Below are 21,682 nucleotides of genomic sequence, written 5' to 3' on the forward strand. Positions count from 1 at the left end.
TTTAAAATGGGAACTGTATTCAGTTTTGTGGGTGCAATGGTTTGAAGTATCACTAAGACACCACCAGCAGCAATACTGCTAAAAAAATGTACTTAAAAAATTGTACTTGATTTCCAATGTTCTTGGATAAATTTGTGGCTTTGTAGTTATCAGCCCAGAAAATAATTGTGTGTGTTTTTCCATGGATGGCCAAGTACACAAGTGAGGAATATTGGTTTTCCAGGGGAGTTAACCAAAGGGGTTCCGTGCACAATTCTGTCAGTCTGGCAGAAATAGTGCAATGGGAGAGCAGAAGGAATGTAGAGAAGAGAGAGATGGAGCAAAATAATTGTGTTCTATGCTTACTGATGTTGCTCTAATGGACATTCTGTCTTGGAAAACAAGTTACTAATGTTTTTGTTGTGTGTTTTTACTGCAGAAGAACCTCAGAAGCGTGAAAAGCCACGTATATGTTTGGAGACTCTAGACAGACTGAGAGAATTTTGCAGTGATTCAGACCAGCAGTGTACCAGAGTCCAGGAGGATGGTTTTCAGGAGAGAGTATCTCAAAGTTTGGAAAAATGTCCCACTGTTATTAGGAGAAGTTCAGAACTGAAGAACCCTCTTCCACCCTGGGACACTGGCCCAAAGGTTGCTCAGAAGGTATGCAGAGCTGTGGTCTGTGCTGTGTAGATTGCTTGTTGTGGTTTAAAAAAGCAAGTTTTGGCAGAAGCTTCCCTTTATGTTGTTGTGTCCTGATGTGAAACAGGGCAGCAGGACCCAACAGACTCTGTTTTCCTGAGGCTCTCCTCGTAGTGAGCAGGATGCCTTTTTAGCTCTTCAGAAACACCACTGGAAACCAGCAGTAATGAGAGAGCAGAAACACTGGCAGTGTGTCTTGTGCCTGTGAATGAAGCTGTAATATTGTGATAACACATGTTCAGTCAAGCACTTTGCTCAGCTTTCTTTCAGTTCTGCCAGTTTTGATGTGGGCAATCAGATTTCTAACAGGCTTTCTCTGCATAAATATTATCAGAAGTATTGCTGAGGTGCAGCCTAATCCAGTTGCTGGTAAAGCCAACTGCTAAAGATACCACTGTTTTTACATCTGCAGAGGGTATGGGTAGCTTACAGATCATTATGATATGTAGGATGCAAGTCAATAACAGTGGGGTAATAGTACTTTGTAAGAGTAATAGTACTTTGCTTCTTCATTAGTTATGGGTCTAATTAACATTAGTGAATTGGTTGGTTTGGGGATCAGCCTGCTCAGCTTGAAGTGTTCAGGTGCTAAGAGGTGTCTCCTGGCTTACTGTGGCAACTGCTCTTTTGTGGAATTGTACTCCTGACTCTCTGAGGGAAGGAGGTTGTATGGAGGGTTGTACAGTTGATTTTCACTTTCCCTGTCTGAAGGTGTGAACTTATACTGGGGGTGTCTGGTTTGTATGAGAGTGAGCTCAGAATGCTGAAGTGAACAGCTTGTGGCAAGATGTTTCACTTGTGATGAGAGATTGAGGTTATGTGGATGTGGTCACTTGGAGAGCACAGAAAACATTACAAGGCTGCCCTGCTTGGAGCAGCTCATTTTTGATGTTTGTGTCTTGCTTTTTTTATACAGTTATAACCTTTTTATGTGAGTGATTTTCCTCTCAATCCCTCAAGTTTACAACCATCTCAACAATCCAACTTCTCTGTCTGTTTTTACTTCTTTTGCTTGCTTTTATGAGACTTTTTTGCTGTGGTTTTTCATAAGTTTCCTCTAAAGTGAGGCAAGCTCATCCTGCTGGGCTGGCAGACCTTGGGTCGAGGGCTGCTGACCCCTGGGCTGAGATTTTGCAGTAGAGGCCTCTGAGCTGCTGTGGCCACCTGAGCTGTGGTTCAGCTCAGTTTGTGCTGGGCTGTGCTGTCCTGCTGGATGGTGTGCAATTGTGAGAATTGTGCAGTTACATTTAATGTTCTTTCTCACTGATTGTTCCCTGACTGCACTCTTTGTACATTCCAGTGACCTGAAGTATGTGATTTAAGCTGTCTCTGTGTTTCTTCTGAGTTACCATGGCTGTTAAAAAGGCTCTTCACTTGGGTGCTTGTAATCTGGATGGGGCTGTTGGTAGAAATGGAAGTCTCATGGGTTTATTGGCACATCTGGAACTTTGCAGCACAACCTGATCTGTTGTGTTTTGAATGGCCATAGACTTTAAAAACTTGTGGAGGGTGTTGTATTTGTATTTTGTTTTCTAACCAATTTTATTAGTACTTGGTGGTGTGATTTAAGTGAGGAGGAACTTTTTTGCCAGTAAAATATACCTTATCAGTGTTTTTCACCACACTGCTGAAAGACTGAACCCATCACCTTACTGATACTACAGAACAACACAGAGTTGTAGAGCTGAAGTTGCTTGGCAAAAATAGGCTGCATAATGTCATTGTGAATGGTAAACTGAGAGAGAGTGGGCTCAAAGCCTTTAATAGATTTTAGAAACTAGTATAGATCTGTGTTTAAATTATTTTGTGAGGTTTGCTGAGGAAGGGCAGACTGGAGAAGAAATACAGTTTTGGTAGTTGAGACAGTGAACTGGGACTCAGATTGGTTTTATTGGTGGGTTTTTGGAACATCCTAGATCCCTCTGCACTGCACTGGAGTTTCTTATCTGTAAACTGGAGTGGTTATTTTTATACTGCCCAGTTCAGACTGCCCAGTCTTTGCAGCCAGCACAGCTTGTGACCTGTGTTTGGCAGACTTAGGATGCAGTTGGGATCTGATTTCACCTGAAGTGTCTGAGGACTGTTATAAAGCAAGTCAACTAACTTTGATTTTCATGACTTTCTAATTCCTTTGAATTCCAAATCACCTGTGTTCTGTATCTCCTACTTCAATAGTTTTGCTGCAACTCTTGGGACTGTTTAGTGCAAGGACAGTCTTGAGCTCTGTGGTCAGTGCAAGCCAAGGTCTGCAAGGGTAATTGATTTGTTTGATGATTCCTAACTATGCTTTTCCATCCTTTATTTACAGGAGGAGGTACGATGTGATCTTAGCCAGTTTTCTGCATCTCTTAAGTCCTGTGAAAATACTCAAAATGCTTCAGATACGAATCTTAATAGAAGAACCAAAACCATTTACACTCCACTAGAGCTTCAGTACATAGAAATGAAGAAACAATATAAAGATGCTGTTCTGTGTGTGGAGTGTGGATACAAATACCGCTTCTTTGGAGAAGATGCAGAGGTAATTTTTGTCAGGGTTGTGGAAAGCTGGTTGCGTTGTGCTGGTGTCCTGCTCAGTCTATGGCCACTTCCAGAAGGGAGGTTTCTTTGTGGGTTCTTTTAATACTTGAAATCAAGATCAAAAAGTCTCTGCATGTTTAAACCTTTTACCAAAAAAAGATTTATTATTTTATAATGGTATTGTAGTGCTTACTGTCTTGTGTGCTGAGAATTTAAGGTGAGTTCCCAGAATAATTACTTGTCAGAGTTAAAGATGAAAAAATGAGGGGTGAATTGGCTCAAAACTCATCCAGGAGTGTTTCAGTCTGGAAGACAGTGAGACAAGTGCTGTAAAAAGGGATGAACATAGCAAGTACAGCCTGGGTGCAGAGAGCATCTTGAATGCATGTTCAGATGTAGCACCTACACCTGCCTGATCTGTAGGAACTTGGTAACAAACATGGTTTTACAGTGGAGGTTCATTAGTGGTTCATAATGTTGGGGTTTTGTTGGGTTTTTTTGTGTGTGTGTGATGTGTGTGATGATTTCTTTGCTACCAGCCTTGGATTGGTGCTATTTCCACACTGGAGACCAATGAGAAATGTTGCTTAGTTACTGGGAATTAATTTTGCCCTTCACATTTGGGCTGTGTAATTTGTCTAGTCATTTGCTGATGTACTTGCAGTCCAGAAATAGAATTATGTGGTCCAGGGAGACAGATCCGTGCTTGGGTGCAGTTGCTGCTTAACACACATTGTCTAGTCAGTGAGTAACTAAAGGGCAGAAAGCCAAATAAAATCACACATGATAATGTCACATTTTAGTAAGTGTTGTTACTCTTTCTTATTTAATGTTTAGTTTCTACTGCTCTTTGATACTGATTTTTCAGTATTTTAATTGATTAGCCAGCAGAATCCCATCGTTATAACCACAAATTGAACACCTCCATTCCTGCTGTGTTTTCAGGAGTGTGAAAATGATCTGACCCTTTGTTGAGCTGTGTTTCAGACTCTGTGTGTGCAGTGCAGGTGGTTTGCCTCACAGCCATGAAGATCCAGGTGCACCCTAAAAGTCTGACAGGTGAATTCTGAGACAGTGAAGCCCCTGCTTGTGGCAATGCCAGGACAGGAAGGTGTAAGAGTCAAAAAACTGGCTGATCCCAGATATGGGGTGAAAACAGGAATTCCTTGATTGAACACCACTCAATTTAAGGCCTTGGGGCAGTGTTATAGTTTGAGCTGGCAAAATGCCAACTGCCTGGTACCCTGTCAAAAAGCCCACTCCCAGAGCAGGAGAGTGAGGGAAAACAGCAGAAATGAGGCTTTAGACACAGTGAGGTTTTTATATTTATACAGAGAAGAGGAGAGCTTAACACAGAATATGAAATAGCACATAGTGACAGAAAACAACAACAGGCTCACCGTGGTTGCCCCAGCTAACAGGTGAAACTCCAAGCCAACCAAACCCCCTCCCCAAAGGAAACCCCCCAGCAAGAGGGAAAGAGGAATTAACAGGAATGTGCTCACGTCCCCGGCTAAACAGACGTGCGGACCGGCAGCAGGGCCTGATATCAGCAGTCAGGGAGCGGGAACCGTCCTGGTCAGAAGCATGGACCGAAAAGAGAGCGAGACTCCTCCCACCTTGCTTGTTATACTCCCCAACACTTCCTGATGATGTCAGATGATATGAAATACCTCTTTGGCTGCTTAAGTCAGATGATACCTGTCCCCTCTAATCTGTGTCACAACCTTTGAGGCCTGCTAAAAACTGAGGCCTAAATGGGGACTTATGCTGACTACAGGCAGCACATGTTGATAGGGAGGAAGAGTTATGGTAATCCAGGAAGGGCTTATGTTAACTAGAGAATTGCACAAGGCTTTGCTGAGTTGCACAAAGTTACTGTTTCTCATTCTAGGGATTTACAAGAGGGGAAGAGGACAAAGGGTTACAACATGGTCTGATAACATTCATTCCAGAGTTCTTTCTTTTCTCAAGGCAGGAGACAGATTTATCTTCAAGCTGAGCATCACCAGACCTCGTCTATTCTTGGTGACAGAATTTCTCTCAGCCTTTGTTGACCAAGGCTTGCTGTTTAAGCTTTCTAGCTCTTTTTGCTGGAAGCTGGATTTCAGATTCCAGCAGGAAGGTGGAGGGGCCCAGTCCCTCCAGGCTTTCTCTTGGAATGTTTGACACTGAGCTTTTAACTGTAGTTGTGCATCCCTGTCATCATAGGGATGCCATGAGAGGGACCCCAAAAAACACTCCAAGCCAAGTTAGTGTGGGATGAGATTAAAAGGTAGATTCTTTAATGTCTAGGCTTAGGGCTTTCAGGAATACATGATGACATGCCCCCTGTGAACACTGATTTCCATGGTTTTTATAATAATGTCCACATAATAATAATAATAATAATAATGATAATAATAATAATATCCATGGTTTTTATAATAATGTCCACATCTCTTGGTCCAACCCCGTCCTGCCCCTGTTCCACCTCCTCAGGATTTGAGTCTGGGGTCAGTGGGACCCTCTGTTCTTCATTTTTGTCTTCCTCAGCACACACAGGGCTCTTGGAGCTCTTCCAGTGTTCTTAGACCCAAGGCTGTTGGCTCATGTTTATGTCTCACTCTGCAGGCCTGTTCAGATTCTTCAGCCTTCTACCTTGAAAAGATGTCTAACCACTAAAAGAACTTGAGCCACTGATACGTGGTAGGGGTTGGGATACATAAACATTGAACTGAAGCTGCCAGAAATATTAACACACTACATTTGCTTTTTTACTACAGTTACAAGTACTTCTAAAATCTATAAAAATAAAAAAAATCAAAAAATCATAGAGATAAGCTGCTTACCTTCCCCAGTTACCTTCTGACCTGCTGGCTGACTTTTTCTGTGCCTTGCAGATCGCAGCCAAGGAGCTGAACATCTCCTGCCACCTGGACCACAACTTCATGACCGCGAGCATCCCGAGCCACCGGCTCTTCGTGCACGTGCGGCGCCTCGTGGCCAAGGGACACAAGGTCATCCTGGCCTTCATTAGAGCATGTTGAGCACAGAGTAGCACTGAAATAACCTGCACCTGTTGTACCAGAGTCCTGTTTCAGCTGAGAAGTGTGCAGCTCATTATCACCTGCTTCTGCAATTAGAATGTCTAACTTCCCTTTGTTTCAATTTCTCTGTTCCGGGAGAGGTCATGAGCCTCCAGTAGATCAGGCTTTTCCTCTCTTTTACGGAAAGGTATCCATGTTTTCAGGAACAGTTCTCAGTATTTAATTATCAAGTCTTTGCATTTGATAAAGAGAAATTTACATATCCTCTCTCTTTTATTCTTTGTCACATCCTTGTCTTCCTTATCCCAGACGAATGTTTTTCCTGATTTCCTTTCTCTCCTTGATCCCTGTAATTCTGTGGCTTTTCTGTTGTTACCTCTTTTTCTACTTCTAAGTAAAGAATGTCACAGAATATGCTGAATTTAAATTGATTGCAGCAACTCTTCTGTGATAAGCAGTGAGCTGCAGCTAAATTGTTTCAAAATAGGACAAGAAAGAGGGACAGAACCTGAGAGGACAGTTCGGAGCAGACAAAGGGTCAGGAAAGGCAGTGCCTTTCTCATTAGTAGGACTGATGCTCTTTCTGCCCTTTCTGTTGACAATGCACTCCAGCTTGAGTGGTCCATTTGCTCTCTGCATGTCTTAAAGTATCATCAGTTAATAACATAGTAAAAATAATAATTTATTAACAGAGATCTAACTTTGTTTCTTGTTTGCCTGCTTGTAGGTTGGAGTAATCAAACAAATGGAGACTGCAGCTCTGAAAGCTGCTGGAGAAAACAAAAGCTCTCTGTTCAGCCGTAAGCTGACTGCTCTCTACACCAAGTCCACACTTATTGGAGAAGATATCCTTTTTAAACAGATTTGGTTCCAGGCTAACCTTTGGTGTGTGAGAGGCCTCCATTCCAGTACTATCACCTGGATGGAACATGAGTAGATGACACAGGAGTGGCAGCAGGAAATAAAGTTCCTTTAATTTTGCATTGTGGTTAAATATCTTGCTGGACTTTCAAAGAATTTAATCTACTCAGTGCTGTAGGTATGTTGTGAAAGAGCAGAGGTTGTGTTCACTGTAGTTCCTTTCTGAAGTCAGAGAGTGGAGTTCCTAAGTCTACAGTGTTCACAGAATCCCAGACTATTCTGAGCTGGAAGGGACCCACAAGGATCATCGAGTCCAACTCTTCAGTCAGTGGCCTACACAGGGGATTGAACCCATGACCTTGGCATTCTTACAGCCAATTTTTAAGCAACTGAGCCAATCTCAGGTCAGTGTTCTGCAGGTCTTGCCTAGAAAATGCAAAAATGAGATTGAAATAGTTTTTAACCAGTGGATTTAATTTCTTTCCTTCCATTTTTTATTTTGCTATCTCCTTCTTTATCTACCCTATGATTTTTTTCTTTCATTCCTTGAACAACGTACCAGATACCCAGAGCAAAAGAGATTTTTAGATCAGTGCCTGTGAGTAGAAAAGGACTTAGATCCAGAAGGACCTGTGAATAATCCACCCAATTGTTTTTTTTAACACCTGTCACATGTGAACCCTTTGCTGAAGCTGGATGATTCCGTAGAGGTCGACCAGGTAACAACAGATGTCCCTGATAACTACCTCCTCTGTATCTGTGAAAATGGAGAAAACCTAAGGGACAGGAAGAAAGGTGACATTGTTATAGGCATTATGGTAAGTTACTTTCACAGGGAAATCAGTATTTTAAGGTTAGCTGGGTTGTTTTGAGAGGTGGATGATTCCCATCTTAGAGTCATGATTATTCTGTCTCATAGATTTTGTTTTGAGTGAGAAAATTATTTCTAAATTTTAAAATATTTTCTAAATTTTTCTTTTTGCAAAAAAAGAGACAGTTTAGGTAAAATATCATCTATATGCAAACTTTAATGGCTTTACATTTGAAAACTACAGGAAAGCAGTTGATAGTTGAGTATTTGTGGGACTGTTTTTGTTGTTGTTTCACTTAACACATCTGTATGTTCACCAAATACTGGGCAATCATTAGTTCAGATGCTTTAATTGCCTTAAACTTTGAACATCTTTAAGATCAATATTTTAAAGCTTCTGAGCACATTTTTCCTCTACAAAGTACTATTCTTTAGAGGAAAAGACTTCAAACTTTTTACCATTTACACTTCAGATTTGTTTTCTCTTCTATGGTGAAGATTAAACCCAGGATTGTGTAACCGGCATAACACAATGATAACTCAAGCCTGGTCAACTGGTAATTAATTAATTAAAAACCATCTTGATCGTGCTTGTGTTTGAATGTCACACTGCAGCTGAGAGAGAACAAGAGCACATGTTTAGATTCTGGATTGAATTGCATGTAGCTTTTATGGACTTCAGTTTACAGATTGATTTGTATTAGAAGTTGAACAGTGGTGGATTGATGACAGCAAGAGTACGTATACATTTTTGAGGTATTGTTGGAACTTACCAAGAGAAAGTCATGGCAGTCTTTGGAAGTTGTTACCTTATCATAGATTGGATAAAACCACAGTTATAGTTCTTGATCTGCCACTGTGGGTGTGGGTGCTGTATAATTTCTGCTGCACACTATAGATTTTCTTTCTGGCTTAACAATCCCAGTCACTGAAGCACCCCCTGAAAATGTAAATATCCAGTGGATATAGATGTTTTTTTATTGGCAGGCGATCCAACCAACCACTGGAGAGGTAATTTTTGACAGTTTTCGGGACTCTGCCTCTCGCTCGGAGCTGGAGGGTCGAGTTCTGCGCCTGCAGCCAGTCGAAATAATCCTTCCACCCAGGTTGTCAGATCCATCTGAGAAGCTCATCAGCAGTATAACCTCCATGAGGTGAGTCCTGTGGGGATGTCACTGTTTGAGGGTTTTGCCTTTTTTGTGTTTAAGTACAGCACAGCTGTCGGTGGAGTTTAGATCCAGAAGCAAGCAGGGATGTGTAGTTCTGTACAGGCCCATTTCTGAATGGCTGTACTTTGCTGCTGGGTTCAAAATTTCCCAAATCCCACTCATTCTTAGATTGTGCTCAGACTGAAATTGGTGACTTCTGTCTCTGGGCTGTGAAGGATTCATGTGCTTAAATATGGTCATTTAGATAGTCTTGCAACCACACTCCTGATCACAGGATCTGTTGGAATCATTTCCAAACTCATGCACTTATCTTTGGGATCTGAAAAAGGAGTTGTGTGGCTTTTTTTCTGATTTATCATAGTTTTAGGATTGCTAAATACATGAAACTTTTTTTTCTATTAATATAGGTAGGTATAGAAAATTTTTGCAACTGTTATTTCATTCTGTGTATCCTGTTGCACTGTCTTGAACTTGGGAGGATTGTGACTGATCATCTGTTTCTGTGTTATCTTTGTATATTTCAAGAGGAAATTTGTTACCTGTTTTCTGTACCAATTTTACTGTATAATAAAGCCAGACCAGGATATAATTGGTAGGGTGATAGATGAAGGATGAAGCAATTCTCTGAACATGTAAGGTAAGCTTGTGCAATCTTACAGGGGCAATTAATGTGAGAAAATAGCAGTTTTTCACTTGTTTTTTTAAACCATGCCATTTTTTGGGCTGTAGAGAGCTAGCTCAACTTGACATTTCAATAGTCACTCTGGTGCAGGTTTGGGAGAGGGGTTGTGTTTTTTTCTTCTCCTGGTTGTGCGCAGTTGAAGATGTTCCTGAGTAATTTCTCATTTTTGTGAAGAGCCAAAAATACCATGCATGAGCTGATTCTGTGAAGAGATATTAGATTGTAGTTATTTTGCCTTTCTGGTAATTCATTAGGCATCTTTCCAGCCTAAATGCTCTTAATTACGTGAGATTGACAAAAATAAAACACGTTTTTGCAGGACATTTCAAAACAGTTCTTCATGGATTTTCTTGTACCAAAAGTGAAACCACTAGAGGGCCCTGAAGTATTTAGTATTAGTTTAACTGATTCCAATGTGCTGCTTCCATGTGCTTTTAACTGGGCTCCAGTTTTTATACAATTACTTTTATATGGGCAGGAGTTTTATTTTAATACATATTGAGAAGTCTGAAGTGTTCAGGTTTGGTTATTGGCCCATTACCTGGTAATTTCATTCTTTGCTCTTTTCTAAAAGCTCCTGGTGAAAATCATCCATTATCTGGCAGAAATTTCATTTCTGTAATTTTTTTGAAGATCTTTCTGACTAAAACCATGGGAACCAGGTCTTGTGATTCAGGATTGTGATTCTCTTTGTGTGTTAGAAATGCAGTGGAGAAGCAGTGAATGTGTAAGAACAGGGCACAGGTGGGGGAGAAAAGTAGTCCCTGGGGAGGGATTGGGGGGGATGAGGAGGGAGAAGGGTGTTTCTGTCTGCACAACACAACACCTGACTGCTCTCCATGGCACGCTGTGCTTCTCTCTGCCTGTGCTCTGTCTGTCCAGGCTGGGCTGTCCCACTCACACAGTTCACTGCAGCTTCTGTTTTAGCGGTGTGTGTATTTTCACAGCCCAATTACAGCACAGGAATACCCATCATAGGAGGAAAAATCAGCTGAGGGACACAATTCTGCTGTTCTAAATTTATTTTTGTCAAAAATAAGAGCCAGTTAAGTCTCCAGAAGTTCTCCATGTCTAAAGTTGATGACATTCATGGGCAGTAAGCAAAGACAAATCCTGCTGTAGTAAGATCATGTAGCTCCTTGTAGGATTTGCTCATAAAATGGGGTTTTAATTCAGTTAGTATGAAGCCAGGTTAGTAAAACTGGATAAAAGGGAAATATTGCCACTGATTTAAATGAAATTAGACCCAAAGATCTCTTTGTAAAGACTTTTTTATAGCCATTTGGATTAAATGAGATCTTGCCAACCTAAGCAAGTTTTAAAAATAGTTTGACTTGTGGTGTAGGTTCATGTTACAAGCTGGAAACTTTCTCCTTTGGTAATTTAAAACTCGTGGAAGTGAATGTGTGTAAAAGTGTGCCATGGTTCCATGCAGGTTTGATTCTCACACTCTGGTGTTTTAAGTGGTCAGTGAAATGCTCCAAATTACCAATGTCATGACAGCCATTGTTTGTAAAAATTGATGACTAGAAGATGCTGTTGAAGGGCAGATTTAATGAACTTGGGAGTACTATGCAAGGACACTGAGCAGGGGACAGTTTTGATGGAGAGCCTTCCTCCAAAAGCAAAGTATAAATTAAAAGTGGTTGCAGAAAATGGTTCAGGACAAACTGTTCTGTTTGCAAGTGCTGATCTGCCTGGAGGAAAAAATTTTCATGTTTTTAGCTTCCTTCTTTCTAGAAAACAGAGAAAAAAGTCTTGCTGTTAGACATGGAAGAACACTGTGTTTTGTACAAGTTGTTTCTAGTCAAGGGTCAGCACCCATCCCCCTTAACTTGGTGGCTGCTTTGAAACTTGGCCTGTGCTAATCTTCCTGACATTGTCTTTGAGGCTTATTTTAATGATTTTTGCTCTTCTCATGTGCCCCACTTTTGTTTCATTGAAAAATCCAGTGCATCTGAAGATGCCAAATTGCCTGTTTTTATTTTTTCCATTTGCCCTCCTTTGTGAAATGTTTTATTCTAATGTATTCCTTGAGACTGTGTAAAAACATGCTGATCACCAGTCCTTCAGTTTTAATCCAAAGCATTTCACCCAGATCTGCACCTTTCTCATTTTTTCATGTATCTTGTTTGATGCCTGGCCAGCAATCTTGAACCAGGGTGATAGGACAGCTGACCTTTTGTCTGTGTGGTCTGTTACACTGAGCTATAGTTGATTTATTTCATACATGGGTCAGTAGTGCTATCCATTGCTAATTGCTGTTATGGAGAGAGTTATGGATTTATGTCCTCACTCAAGGAGTAGAAACTCCCCTGAAATGAACTTAGTGAAGTCTTGTAGATGAGTATAAAATCCTTTTAATTTTGTGGATCTTTATATGTGGATCTTTATATGTGGTTGTTCAGATCAGAGGGTGCATCACGTAGTTAATGCTGAGGGATGTTTTTTTTTATGGAGAGCAGTTATATGTATTTATTTATGTAGCTCAGCCCTTAAGGTTTGTAGGTGAGCAAGGACAGGAAGGTTTGTAGCAGCAGAAACAAGGTCCCAAAGGGTTACAGCAAGAGTAAACAGTATTGCAAATTAAATTGCAGAGCAGAGGCCTGAAGAGTATCTGAAGGGTTGACAGTCATAAAAACTGGTGGTTTCATGGTTTGTATAGCTTGTGATATTCCCATGGATTTTTAAGTGAAAGGCAAGCTGTGACAAACATCTTGAGAATGTTTGTATAAATGGAAGCTACAAGCAGTTGAATTTGCAGCAGGGAGGAAAAAAAAGCAAGTGAAGTACAAAACCAGCATGTGAGCTATTTTCTGTAAATACAGAGCCCAAGTGCATCAGTGAGCAGATGTTCACTGGCTAAGGAGGTGTTTTGCTCTGCTCAGAATCCAACTCGTGGCTGGGGCCATCCAGCTGTGGGGGAGCTGCTTGGAGAGTATTGATCATGTCACAGCTCACTCCTTTTGAACAGACAGAAAAAACTCCACACTGGTATTGCCACCTCATGTGAGAGAATTGTTGGATAGAGGGGTTTTGTTGTTGGTTTGGGTTTTTTTTTCAATTTCACCCTGTCACTATTGCTGTTCTCAGTACTGGAGATCATTCTTGTCTTCTGTGGCATTGCAGGTGTGAGAAACAGTCTCAACCTCGTAGGTTTTCAATTAAAGTTTATTATATGATAAAAGCAATTTCAGCATGCTGGGTGTGATGGACAAGCATTGCTCACACACTGAACATGGTGTAATTCTAACATTTATTTAGTCCCTACATACATATTCATTAGATCATGCATAAACATTCTAAGTACATTGTCAAGCACTTTAACATATACCACTATAGCTAAGTCACTCTTACAACCCTAGTGATAACCCCACCATAAATTCTGTTCCCCTTAGATGTGGGAAATTTTTAACTCTTCAGCCTTCTTGTTACAATTCATGTGGTCCTTGACAAAGTTGTAGGAGATAAAGTGATTTCATGCTATCCTGTTTCTCTCTCCTATCCTGTTTATCTCTCCATGTGGGTGTAAGTTGTAATTTTTATTTAATTGGCTGGCCATATGTTTCTTCTCATGTCACTATAGGAGCTCCAATAACTCATTCATTTTTACCAACACGAATCACACTCATACTTCTCACACAGGTGAGGGGAGATTGGGGTTTAAATCTCATGTGACAAATTGCTTCATGTGTGAAGTCTTATTTTCCGTGGTGTCTGAGTGCCCTTCACAGCTTGGGGCATGGCACAGGCACGTGGCACCCTCTGTGTGGGATTGCTGTCACAGAATCACAGAATATTCTGAGCTGGAAGGGACCCACAAGGATCAGCAAGTCCAACTCTAAAGTCAATGGCCCACACAGGGGATTGAACCCATGACCTTGGCATTGTTACAGCCAAGTTTTAAAGTCCCACTGTGCACGTGGAGTTGTTGCTACAGAAACATGCAGAGTTGCAAAGCCCTGTGTTTTTCTTATCCTGGATGATAAGTTAGATAAAAAATGTTAACAGTGCTTTTTGCAGCAGCTGCCCTTGCAGGCTCCTCTTGCCCATTCTGTGTGTCTCTCTGGATCCCCCCAGGGAAAAGCAAAGATGTGTGCCCTGATCAGCTTCATAGAATCATAGAATCGATTGGGTTGGAAGAGACCTCTGAGACCATCAAGTCCAACCCTTGATACAACCCCACTGTGATCACCAGATCATGGCACTCGGTGCCACGTCCAGTCTCATCTTAAACACCTCCAGGGATGGGGAATCCACCCCCTCTCTGGGCAGCCCATTCCAATGCCTGAGCACTCTCTCTGCAAAGAACTTCTTCATGATATCCAACTTAAACCTCCCCTGGCAGATCCACACCTGTTCAAAGCTGCATTATTTTCCTGTGACTGCAAACAGTGTGGATAATGTGCTGTGCTCAGGAGCTGTGTTTGTGACAGTTCTGCACTGATTACTGGTATTCATGCAATTGGATCCCCCCACTGTTTGAGCCAGAATTTATTAAATTAAGAATGACTATGTTGATTTGGTGCTCATCCTATTTCTTGCAGTCAGAAAGTTAACTTTTTAATTAGGACCCTCACCTTACTAAAAGAAGCAAGAAAGTTAAAACTTCAAAGCTTTTTCTTTTATGTTTTGTACCTACTTGTTTTATTATTATGGGATAGATCAAAACCTCTACAAAGTATCATGTAAGTAATTCTACTTTTTGTTGTCCTCTCTGATTTTGATTTTGCTTGATTTTTCTGTGAGGAAATATTCATACTGTGACTTTTCCATATTTAAATGGAGAAGGACTCCTCAGCTCTTAAAACTGGCATGCAAGTTTAAATTTTATTTCATAGTCTACAAATATTTGTGGGCATATTTGTTAAAGTCCCACCATTTTTTTAATAGTGACTTCATTTCTATAATTTATTTGTCTTTGAAGCTGACTTGGGACATAAATCCTTCCCTGTGGAAGAAGTGGCATTGTGGATACCTTGGGTGTGTTACCTTGTCAGACATTTCTTCTTCCCACATTTCTGGTCCTGTTAGTTCTGGGAGGTAGAAATTCAGCAATTTTAATCAAAACAATGTAGTGATGTAAATGAGACAAGAATGGGGAAGACTAAATTGCACATTTGACATGCAAGTAGCAGAGTGGGAAGAATAATACTCTTGTAGTGGTGGTTCCCAACCCCTCCTGAGTTGGGAAAGAGAGGAGACACATCAATGTGTTTATTTTTCATAAACCCAGAATACATTCATTTGCTTAATTTTGAAGGAAATGAAACTGAAGTGAGTTTTTATGTGCCATCAATGTACTGAACTGTAGAAGGGAACAAGATTTGTCTTTCAGGCTGTCTCTAACAGCCTTTAATTTTGTGCTTGACTGGCTTACAACACTTGTCTCTTTAAACAGTTGTTCTTCTTATGTATGGGATAGGTGAGAGGCTTTTGGTAAACTAGACTTGTGAAGGGTATGCTTTAGACTCTTCCTCTGGACATTTGGAAGGGTAAAAATGATTGTTAGACACTTTTACTCAAGTAGTTTGGTTTTATTTTTCAAAATTTAAGGGGATATTTTTTGAGTTGTTAACAGAGAATTTGAAATCAGTTCTACAGTACAAAGCCTATTAATACAGTATTTTTAATGTAAAAAGGTTTCATGTGTGATACTTGATTCAGTTTATGTGAAAGACTCTGGAGACAGAGCTGGATGTACTTAAAAATGTTTTGTAGCAAATGTGTTTGACTCTTGTGGCACTTCTCACTTTGTCCCTTGAATCCCTTGTCAGTCTCTGCTCCTGCAGACCTTCCTCAGAGTTGTGGCTGAGGGGGGCCCTCAAATGGAGAGAGAAGCAGCACATCCTGTCCAGGCAGGGTGTAAATCAAAGCCTCCACCTTTCTTCATGTGGCACACACACTGGGGTTTGGTGCAGGGTCTGAGCAGGAAGGCCAGCTTCCCTGGACAACTCCCTGGGCAGCTCCTTGCCCTCTCACTCTGTCTTGATATTCCTTTTGGCTGTGCATTTCCCTTTGTACTGAACAGCTTTGGGAAGAACCAAGAAAACAGTGTGAAAGAGCAAGGTGGTGTTCAGGTAATCACAGAAGAGTTTGGGTTGAAAGGGGCCTTTGTAGGATATGACCACCGAGCTGAGTCCTCATCCATGGAACACTCCATCAAGTCCATTCCCAGGGAACTGTAGCACTTGCTGGCCAAAAAAAATTGATTCATTTGAGAGAAAGTGAGCCAGAAGGATGAAAAAGCTGAAAAAAGAAGCCTTTAATTTACGGGGAACAATTGTGTAGCTGCCAAAAATCCTTACTTAGAGTATTAATTGACGTATTAAGCTGTTTTAATTCTCTGAAAAGATAGCACATGCATTTGCATCCTGATGTGGAGAAGTTAAGCCTCACTGTGAGGCATTTGTGCATATTGCAAATTCAGAGTACTTGTTATTGCTCATGGCTTTGACAAAAGAAATACCTGGTTTGTCTGTTGAAATTTAATTTAAGGATTTGTGCTTTGAGTTAATCTGGGTGGAAATACACACACACACATGATAAAGCAGTGTGGGTGTGAGGAAATAAATATGTTTCAGATACAGCCAGGGTCAGAGCACAGAGTGGACCTGGAGTCAGGATTTGAATGCCAGTGCCTTTGGGTTGCCTAAGTAAAGAAATGCTTTCATACCTGTCATTATCAAACCCAGTTATAATTAACCTTCATTAAGTTCTGGTTTGGAATGCACATTTTGGAATCTGCCATTCGTTGCTCAAAATCGTGACATGACTTTGTGAGCCATGGCAGGGTGTAAACTGTCAGCTCCCCATCAAACAATCACGCTGTGATAGATAATTAGCACATTATCAAACATTATTAACTGAAAAGTAACACATTTGATTTTAGCACACTGAGAAAAGGAACCCCAGAGTGGAGTTTCATCAGTGACTTTGCAGTGATACTGATGGGATAAGGAATTGTTTCTGCTGTCCCTTGGCCCCTTTCACACAATCTGCAAGTTTTTGTGGCTTCATAGTCAACTCCAACCAGGAAAAAAGAAAAAAGGAAAAACCCACAAATGCCAAGAAATGACTTTTTAAAAACATAACTCCTTTTTATTAAAAAAAGTAGAATTTGTCTTGAAGTGTGGCCATGTTGACAGCTGTACAATTTCAGATAAGCTACTGAGAGAGGACTCAGCACAAAACTTTCATTTGTACATGGAACATTTTATTTGAGTGTGGAACTTTTATAAAAAGTCCCTTTATTGCAGTCCATACACTCGTAGTACCTCAGAAATGTCAAGAAATTAATGGGTATTAATAGGGATGTCTTTTCAGATGCTTCTGTCTCATCATTGCCTGTGAGTGGAATCCAGATTTGTACCTGAGCAAAAGGAAGGCCACGTGTCTTGTGGCAAAAATCCTTTCCCTGACAAAAATAAGCGCTTTAATTTAGTAGCTTTATTCCCTCTATTATTGTAAGTATTTCATTTGTTGTTATAATAGAAGATTAATTATTCAGTTTCCTTAGGTCTCGACCTACAAAATCTACTAAGTTAGAGTGAACATCCATTGCTGGTAGAATTAAGATACTGTATTTTTCTTCAATTTTTATTTTACTTAAAAGAAACAGAACAAACAAAAGTCTGCCACCTCTGATTTCAGTTCACTTTTACAGAGGTGGGGTGCAGTCTTGTGGTATTTGAAATTATATTTGGGGCTGAATCATTGCCAGAGAGAGCATTTACTCAAATTAAGGTCCCCAAAGTGTAAACATGAGATAAACTGAACCTCAATTTTGAATTGCTGTCTGATTTTCCCTTTTTTTCTTCCTTAAAAGCATACCATTTATCCCACACTGCCTTCACCTGTTTCCTGCAAATGCTTTTTTCCATTTGTGAAATAATTTAAGCAGCTTTTTGCAGTTGGCTCCTTGGTTGTAAATCCTTGCATAGAAAGAGGAATATATATTGTACAGCACCTGTGTGTTACATGCTGAGTTAAGCACTGGGAAGGACAACTTCCCTTATTCAATTGTTTTAACTTTTCATGGAATGGGAAATCAGGGTAAGGAGCCATTTCTGGTTAAAATGTGCCACTCTTAAAGCACAGGAATGTGGCTGTAAAAAAGAAAATTTTGTGGGTAGGGGGCATAATTATTCACACTCTTTGTATTTATTCTGTTTATGCCTTTAAGCATCTTTGTACATCTCACAGGGAACCCGGAAATAATTTGCTGAAAAATTAACAAGTTCATTTCATCACATTTAATGGATTCTTAAATCTGTACCAGCTTATCAAAGGAAACATTAGTTAAAAGCATAATTGACCAGCCAGCTGTTTCCCCTTTTCCATCCAGCAGCCTCTATTAAAATCATTACAAAACGTGTAAAGCTCTTTATCTGAGGGAGATGAAGAGTTCCCTGTGCCAAATTCTGCCTAAGCACTGAGATTTAAATGGTATTTCCTCACTCCAGGCGTGCTGGGTGAGCAGGATCTGCAGTCTGCTGGGCTCTGAGCAGAATTTCTCTGCATGGGAACAGTATGTTTTGTCCATTGGTTTTACAGTGTTCATTCCCAACCTTGGAAATTATTCTCCCCAAGTTCCAGAAGGGCCTCATGGAACCATTCCATGTTTCAGTTCTCCTGTTTTGAGGTGGTTGGGAACTGCAGAGGTCCTTGTGGGATCCTGTGCAGGATGTCTGTGCTCCTTTGGAGGTGCCCTGTGAGCAGTGGGGATGTAACTACACACTTTGTGTCAGGGTTTGTGCACCTTCTTTGCTCAAGGCAGAGCATGGCTAAAATCAGCTGCTTCTTTCTCTTTCCAGGAACTGGAGTTTGGCCTCCCTGGGGGTTAACACAGAACTCTCAGGGTTTGAAACCTTATTTCAAGGTTTGTCTACCACTTGCAAGATGGTGCTGTGTCTTTTTTTTTGTTTGTTTTTGTGGATTTTTTTTAATTTGTTTTTGTTTTTATTTTTTGGTTGGTTTTGGGTTTTTTCGTTTTTTGGGATTTTTTTTGTTTGTTCTGTGTATGAAAGCCACATTTGAGTTAGAGTTATTACAAAAATAACAATCTCATTAATGTTCATGGCCAAAACCCCGAGGCTTCCTTTGGTTTTGGTGTGGAGAGTGAAGGCAAAATTAATTCCCAAGTTAACACCTGTACCAATAAACATTCTTCCTCTTTTTTTTTCTTTCATTCAAATAACTTCATCAGGAACTTCTTGCTCACTACATGCTTGGATTTATATTAATATTCAGCTCTCTCCCCCTATCTTAAGTGTCATCCTGTTTTCACTGGGTGACTGAAAGTTCTGGTTTTGCTCCAGGTGCTGCCATAGTTTGACAGCAATGAAGGAGAATAACTAATAACTAATACAGCCACATGCTGGTTTTATTTTCCTCTGCAGCCTGGATGAATGTATTTCCAACCTTTCAAAAATGTTAGTTAAGAATATCCAGTCTTGTGCAAAAATATCTGGATAAAATTACCCAAATCCTGCAGTAATACTTCAAAATTTTTATTCTTTCTGTTATAACTTATTACAATAATATGATGTTTCAGACTAAAAATTTAGGAACAAATACAGGTTTTCTGCCTGAGTGGCAAGTGTAATAATCTATCAGCATGGTTGGAGAACACACTAATGTTCATACTTCCCTTGGGACATTTAAATTAAACTAAGAAGCTCTGGCCTAATTTAGATTTTCTTTTTCCTGGTTAATTTTTTAAGTTGGTCTGTTATCCTGCAGGGCCATACAGAAATTTTGTCAAGAGGATTCAGTGGGATGGACTGTTATTTTTAGTTGTTTTCTTTTGATTTTATGGGAGTTTGGGGGTTTTTTTTTGAGGTTTTTGTGGGAGCTTGTGGGAGTTTTTTGTTTTGCTGTTATGGGAGATTTTTTTTCAGGTATCTTTCTAGTTGACATCTGCCACTTTGAGAACCAGTGGGTTTCTTCTGTCAGGACATGGCTGAGGAATGCATGGGGGAAAGGTGAGGCCACTCTTTCTGCTCTGAGCTGTTGCCTGCACTCCAAGTAAACTGGAAGGAGAGTTTCCTGCAGTTTATTTGGAGTGTGAGGTGTTCTCCAGCTGTGAGCACAGACAGAGGGCAGAATTCTGTGTTTTTAACTCCAGTGCTGATCAGTGTCCAGGCAGTGTCAGGATGTTGCTGTCTGTAGTGCACACAAGGCATGGACAGATTCTTCCTGGAGGCCTTTCAGCTCTTCCATTCCCACATGACATCTGCATGGAAAGAACAGCCATCTGCTCCCTGGCCTTCCCCTGCTCCAGGCTGTCCCTGGGGGACCTCTGTGTGTTCTCTCCCCTTCAGTGAAGCACTAACAGCTCTCACACGAGTTGCTTTGGCTCTGTTGTCCGTGTGTGTTTATCATAAATGATTCTGTGTCAGGTAAGGTAGATTTACAGCATTCAGAGGAGGCAGAGACAGACTCAGGCTGTAGTGTGATCAGAAGGCTTACACTGAAGACAAAGGACTTTATTTTTAGTTACAGCTTTACTTTTATCTACTCTCTTCCACACCGTGTCATCTCATAATTAGTCAGTCAGCTCAGCCAAGCATACATGGAAACACTTTACTGGCTAAAAGGTCTCTTGCGTTCTGCAGGTGGTTCTTTCTCTCTTAAGGGTGCACTGCAAACTGCTTTCATTCAAGAATACCCTTTGAACCGCTCCATATCAATCTCTTCATCAATTACCTCTGAGGGAGCTGGGGGTGTTTAGCCTGGAGAAGAGGAGGCTCAGAGGTGACCTCAGCACTGTCTGGAACTGCCTGAAGGGAAGTTCTGGCCAGGTGGAGGTTGGTCTCTTCTCCCAGGCACTCAGCAATAGGACAAGGGGGCACGATGGGCTCAAGCTCTGCCAGGGGAAACTGAAGTTGGAGAGCAGAAAAAAATTCTTTGCAGAGAGAGTGCTCAGGCATTGGAATGGGCTGCCCAGAGAGGGGGTGGATTCACCATCCCTGGAGGTTTTTCAACTGAGATTGGCTGTGGCACCGAATGCCATGATCTGGTCAAGGGACTGGAGTTGGATCAAGGGTTGGACTTGATGATCTCGGAGGTCTTTTCCATCCCAATCCATTCTGTGATTCTATAGATGTGGCACTGAGTGAGAATCCACCATGTCTTGATCCAACCCTACTGTGATCACCAGCCCAGGGCACAGAGTGCCCTGGGCTGGTGATCACAGTGGAGTTGGATCAAGGGTTGGACTTGCTGATCTTGGAGGTCTTTTCCAACCCAATCCATTCTCTGATTCTGTGGTTCTGTGACCTTAGGGGGTCAGCAGACCCGCTGAGTTCACCCCTATAGTCCTGAGCCTCACTTACACAAAGCTGCAATCCAGGCACTGGGGGCTCCTTGCCTTTGCAGACCAAAGAAGGTGTGTGAGAGCTGGAACAGGACATGGATCCCCTCTTCTGAGCATTCAGTTACATAATTTCCGTGTGGTGGTGAGTGGAAACTCCAGGTGTGGCCTTCCTGCTTGCAGGGCAATGTACTTTCTCAGACAGGTCTGTGTTGGATGTTCAGTGCTCCCAGTAAATTTCCACAGCAATTCTTATGCTGATTGTAGGACAGGAATGATGTTTCTGACAGTTCTTGGCAGGTAGAGCAGTGGTAGCAGTGTGGGAGGTGAGCTCACATTGATTTATAACAGAGCCATGGATGGACTCTGTCTGTCACCATCTCAATTATTACTTATGTAATCATTGGAAATGATGTTTCATAAGCTGATGATGACATCCATTCAACTTCCTATTTGACCTGTAGATCTATGCTTGTGGAGTGCCCTTTTATCCATTACCTGGGCACATGTGGTTCATGTTCCAACAGCACTCCTTAGAACAGAATCCCAGGATATCTGGGGTTGGAAGGGCCCTCTGGAGCCCCCTCAGTGCCACCCCCTGCCCAGGCAGGG

General features: G+C 41.2%; 1 protein-coding gene across 1 annotated transcript in view; it reads left to right on the forward strand.

Annotated features, from left to right (window-relative positions):
• The window catches only part of MSH3 (mutS homolog 3), a 101,724-nt gene that overhangs the window by 3,586 nt on the left and 76,456 nt on the right, over nt 1-21,682 (forward strand). The window contains exons 3-8 of the mRNA XM_071580143.1: nt 419-642; nt 2,990-3,202; nt 6,084-6,200; nt 6,958-7,075; nt 7,764-7,909; nt 8,890-9,056. Coding sequence (XP_071436244.1) covers nt 419-642; nt 2,990-3,202; nt 6,084-6,200; nt 6,958-7,075; nt 7,764-7,909; nt 8,890-9,056 — 985 coding nt within the window. The remainder of the gene's footprint in view (nt 1-418; nt 643-2,989; nt 3,203-6,083; nt 6,201-6,957; nt 7,076-7,763; nt 7,910-8,889; nt 9,057-21,682) is intronic.

This window comes from Pithys albifrons, chromosome Z, assembly GCF_047495875.1.
Source record: "Pithys albifrons albifrons isolate INPA30051 chromosome Z, PitAlb_v1, whole genome shotgun sequence".
Lineage (NCBI taxonomy): Eukaryota > Metazoa > Chordata > Aves > Passeriformes > Thamnophilidae > Pithys > Pithys albifrons.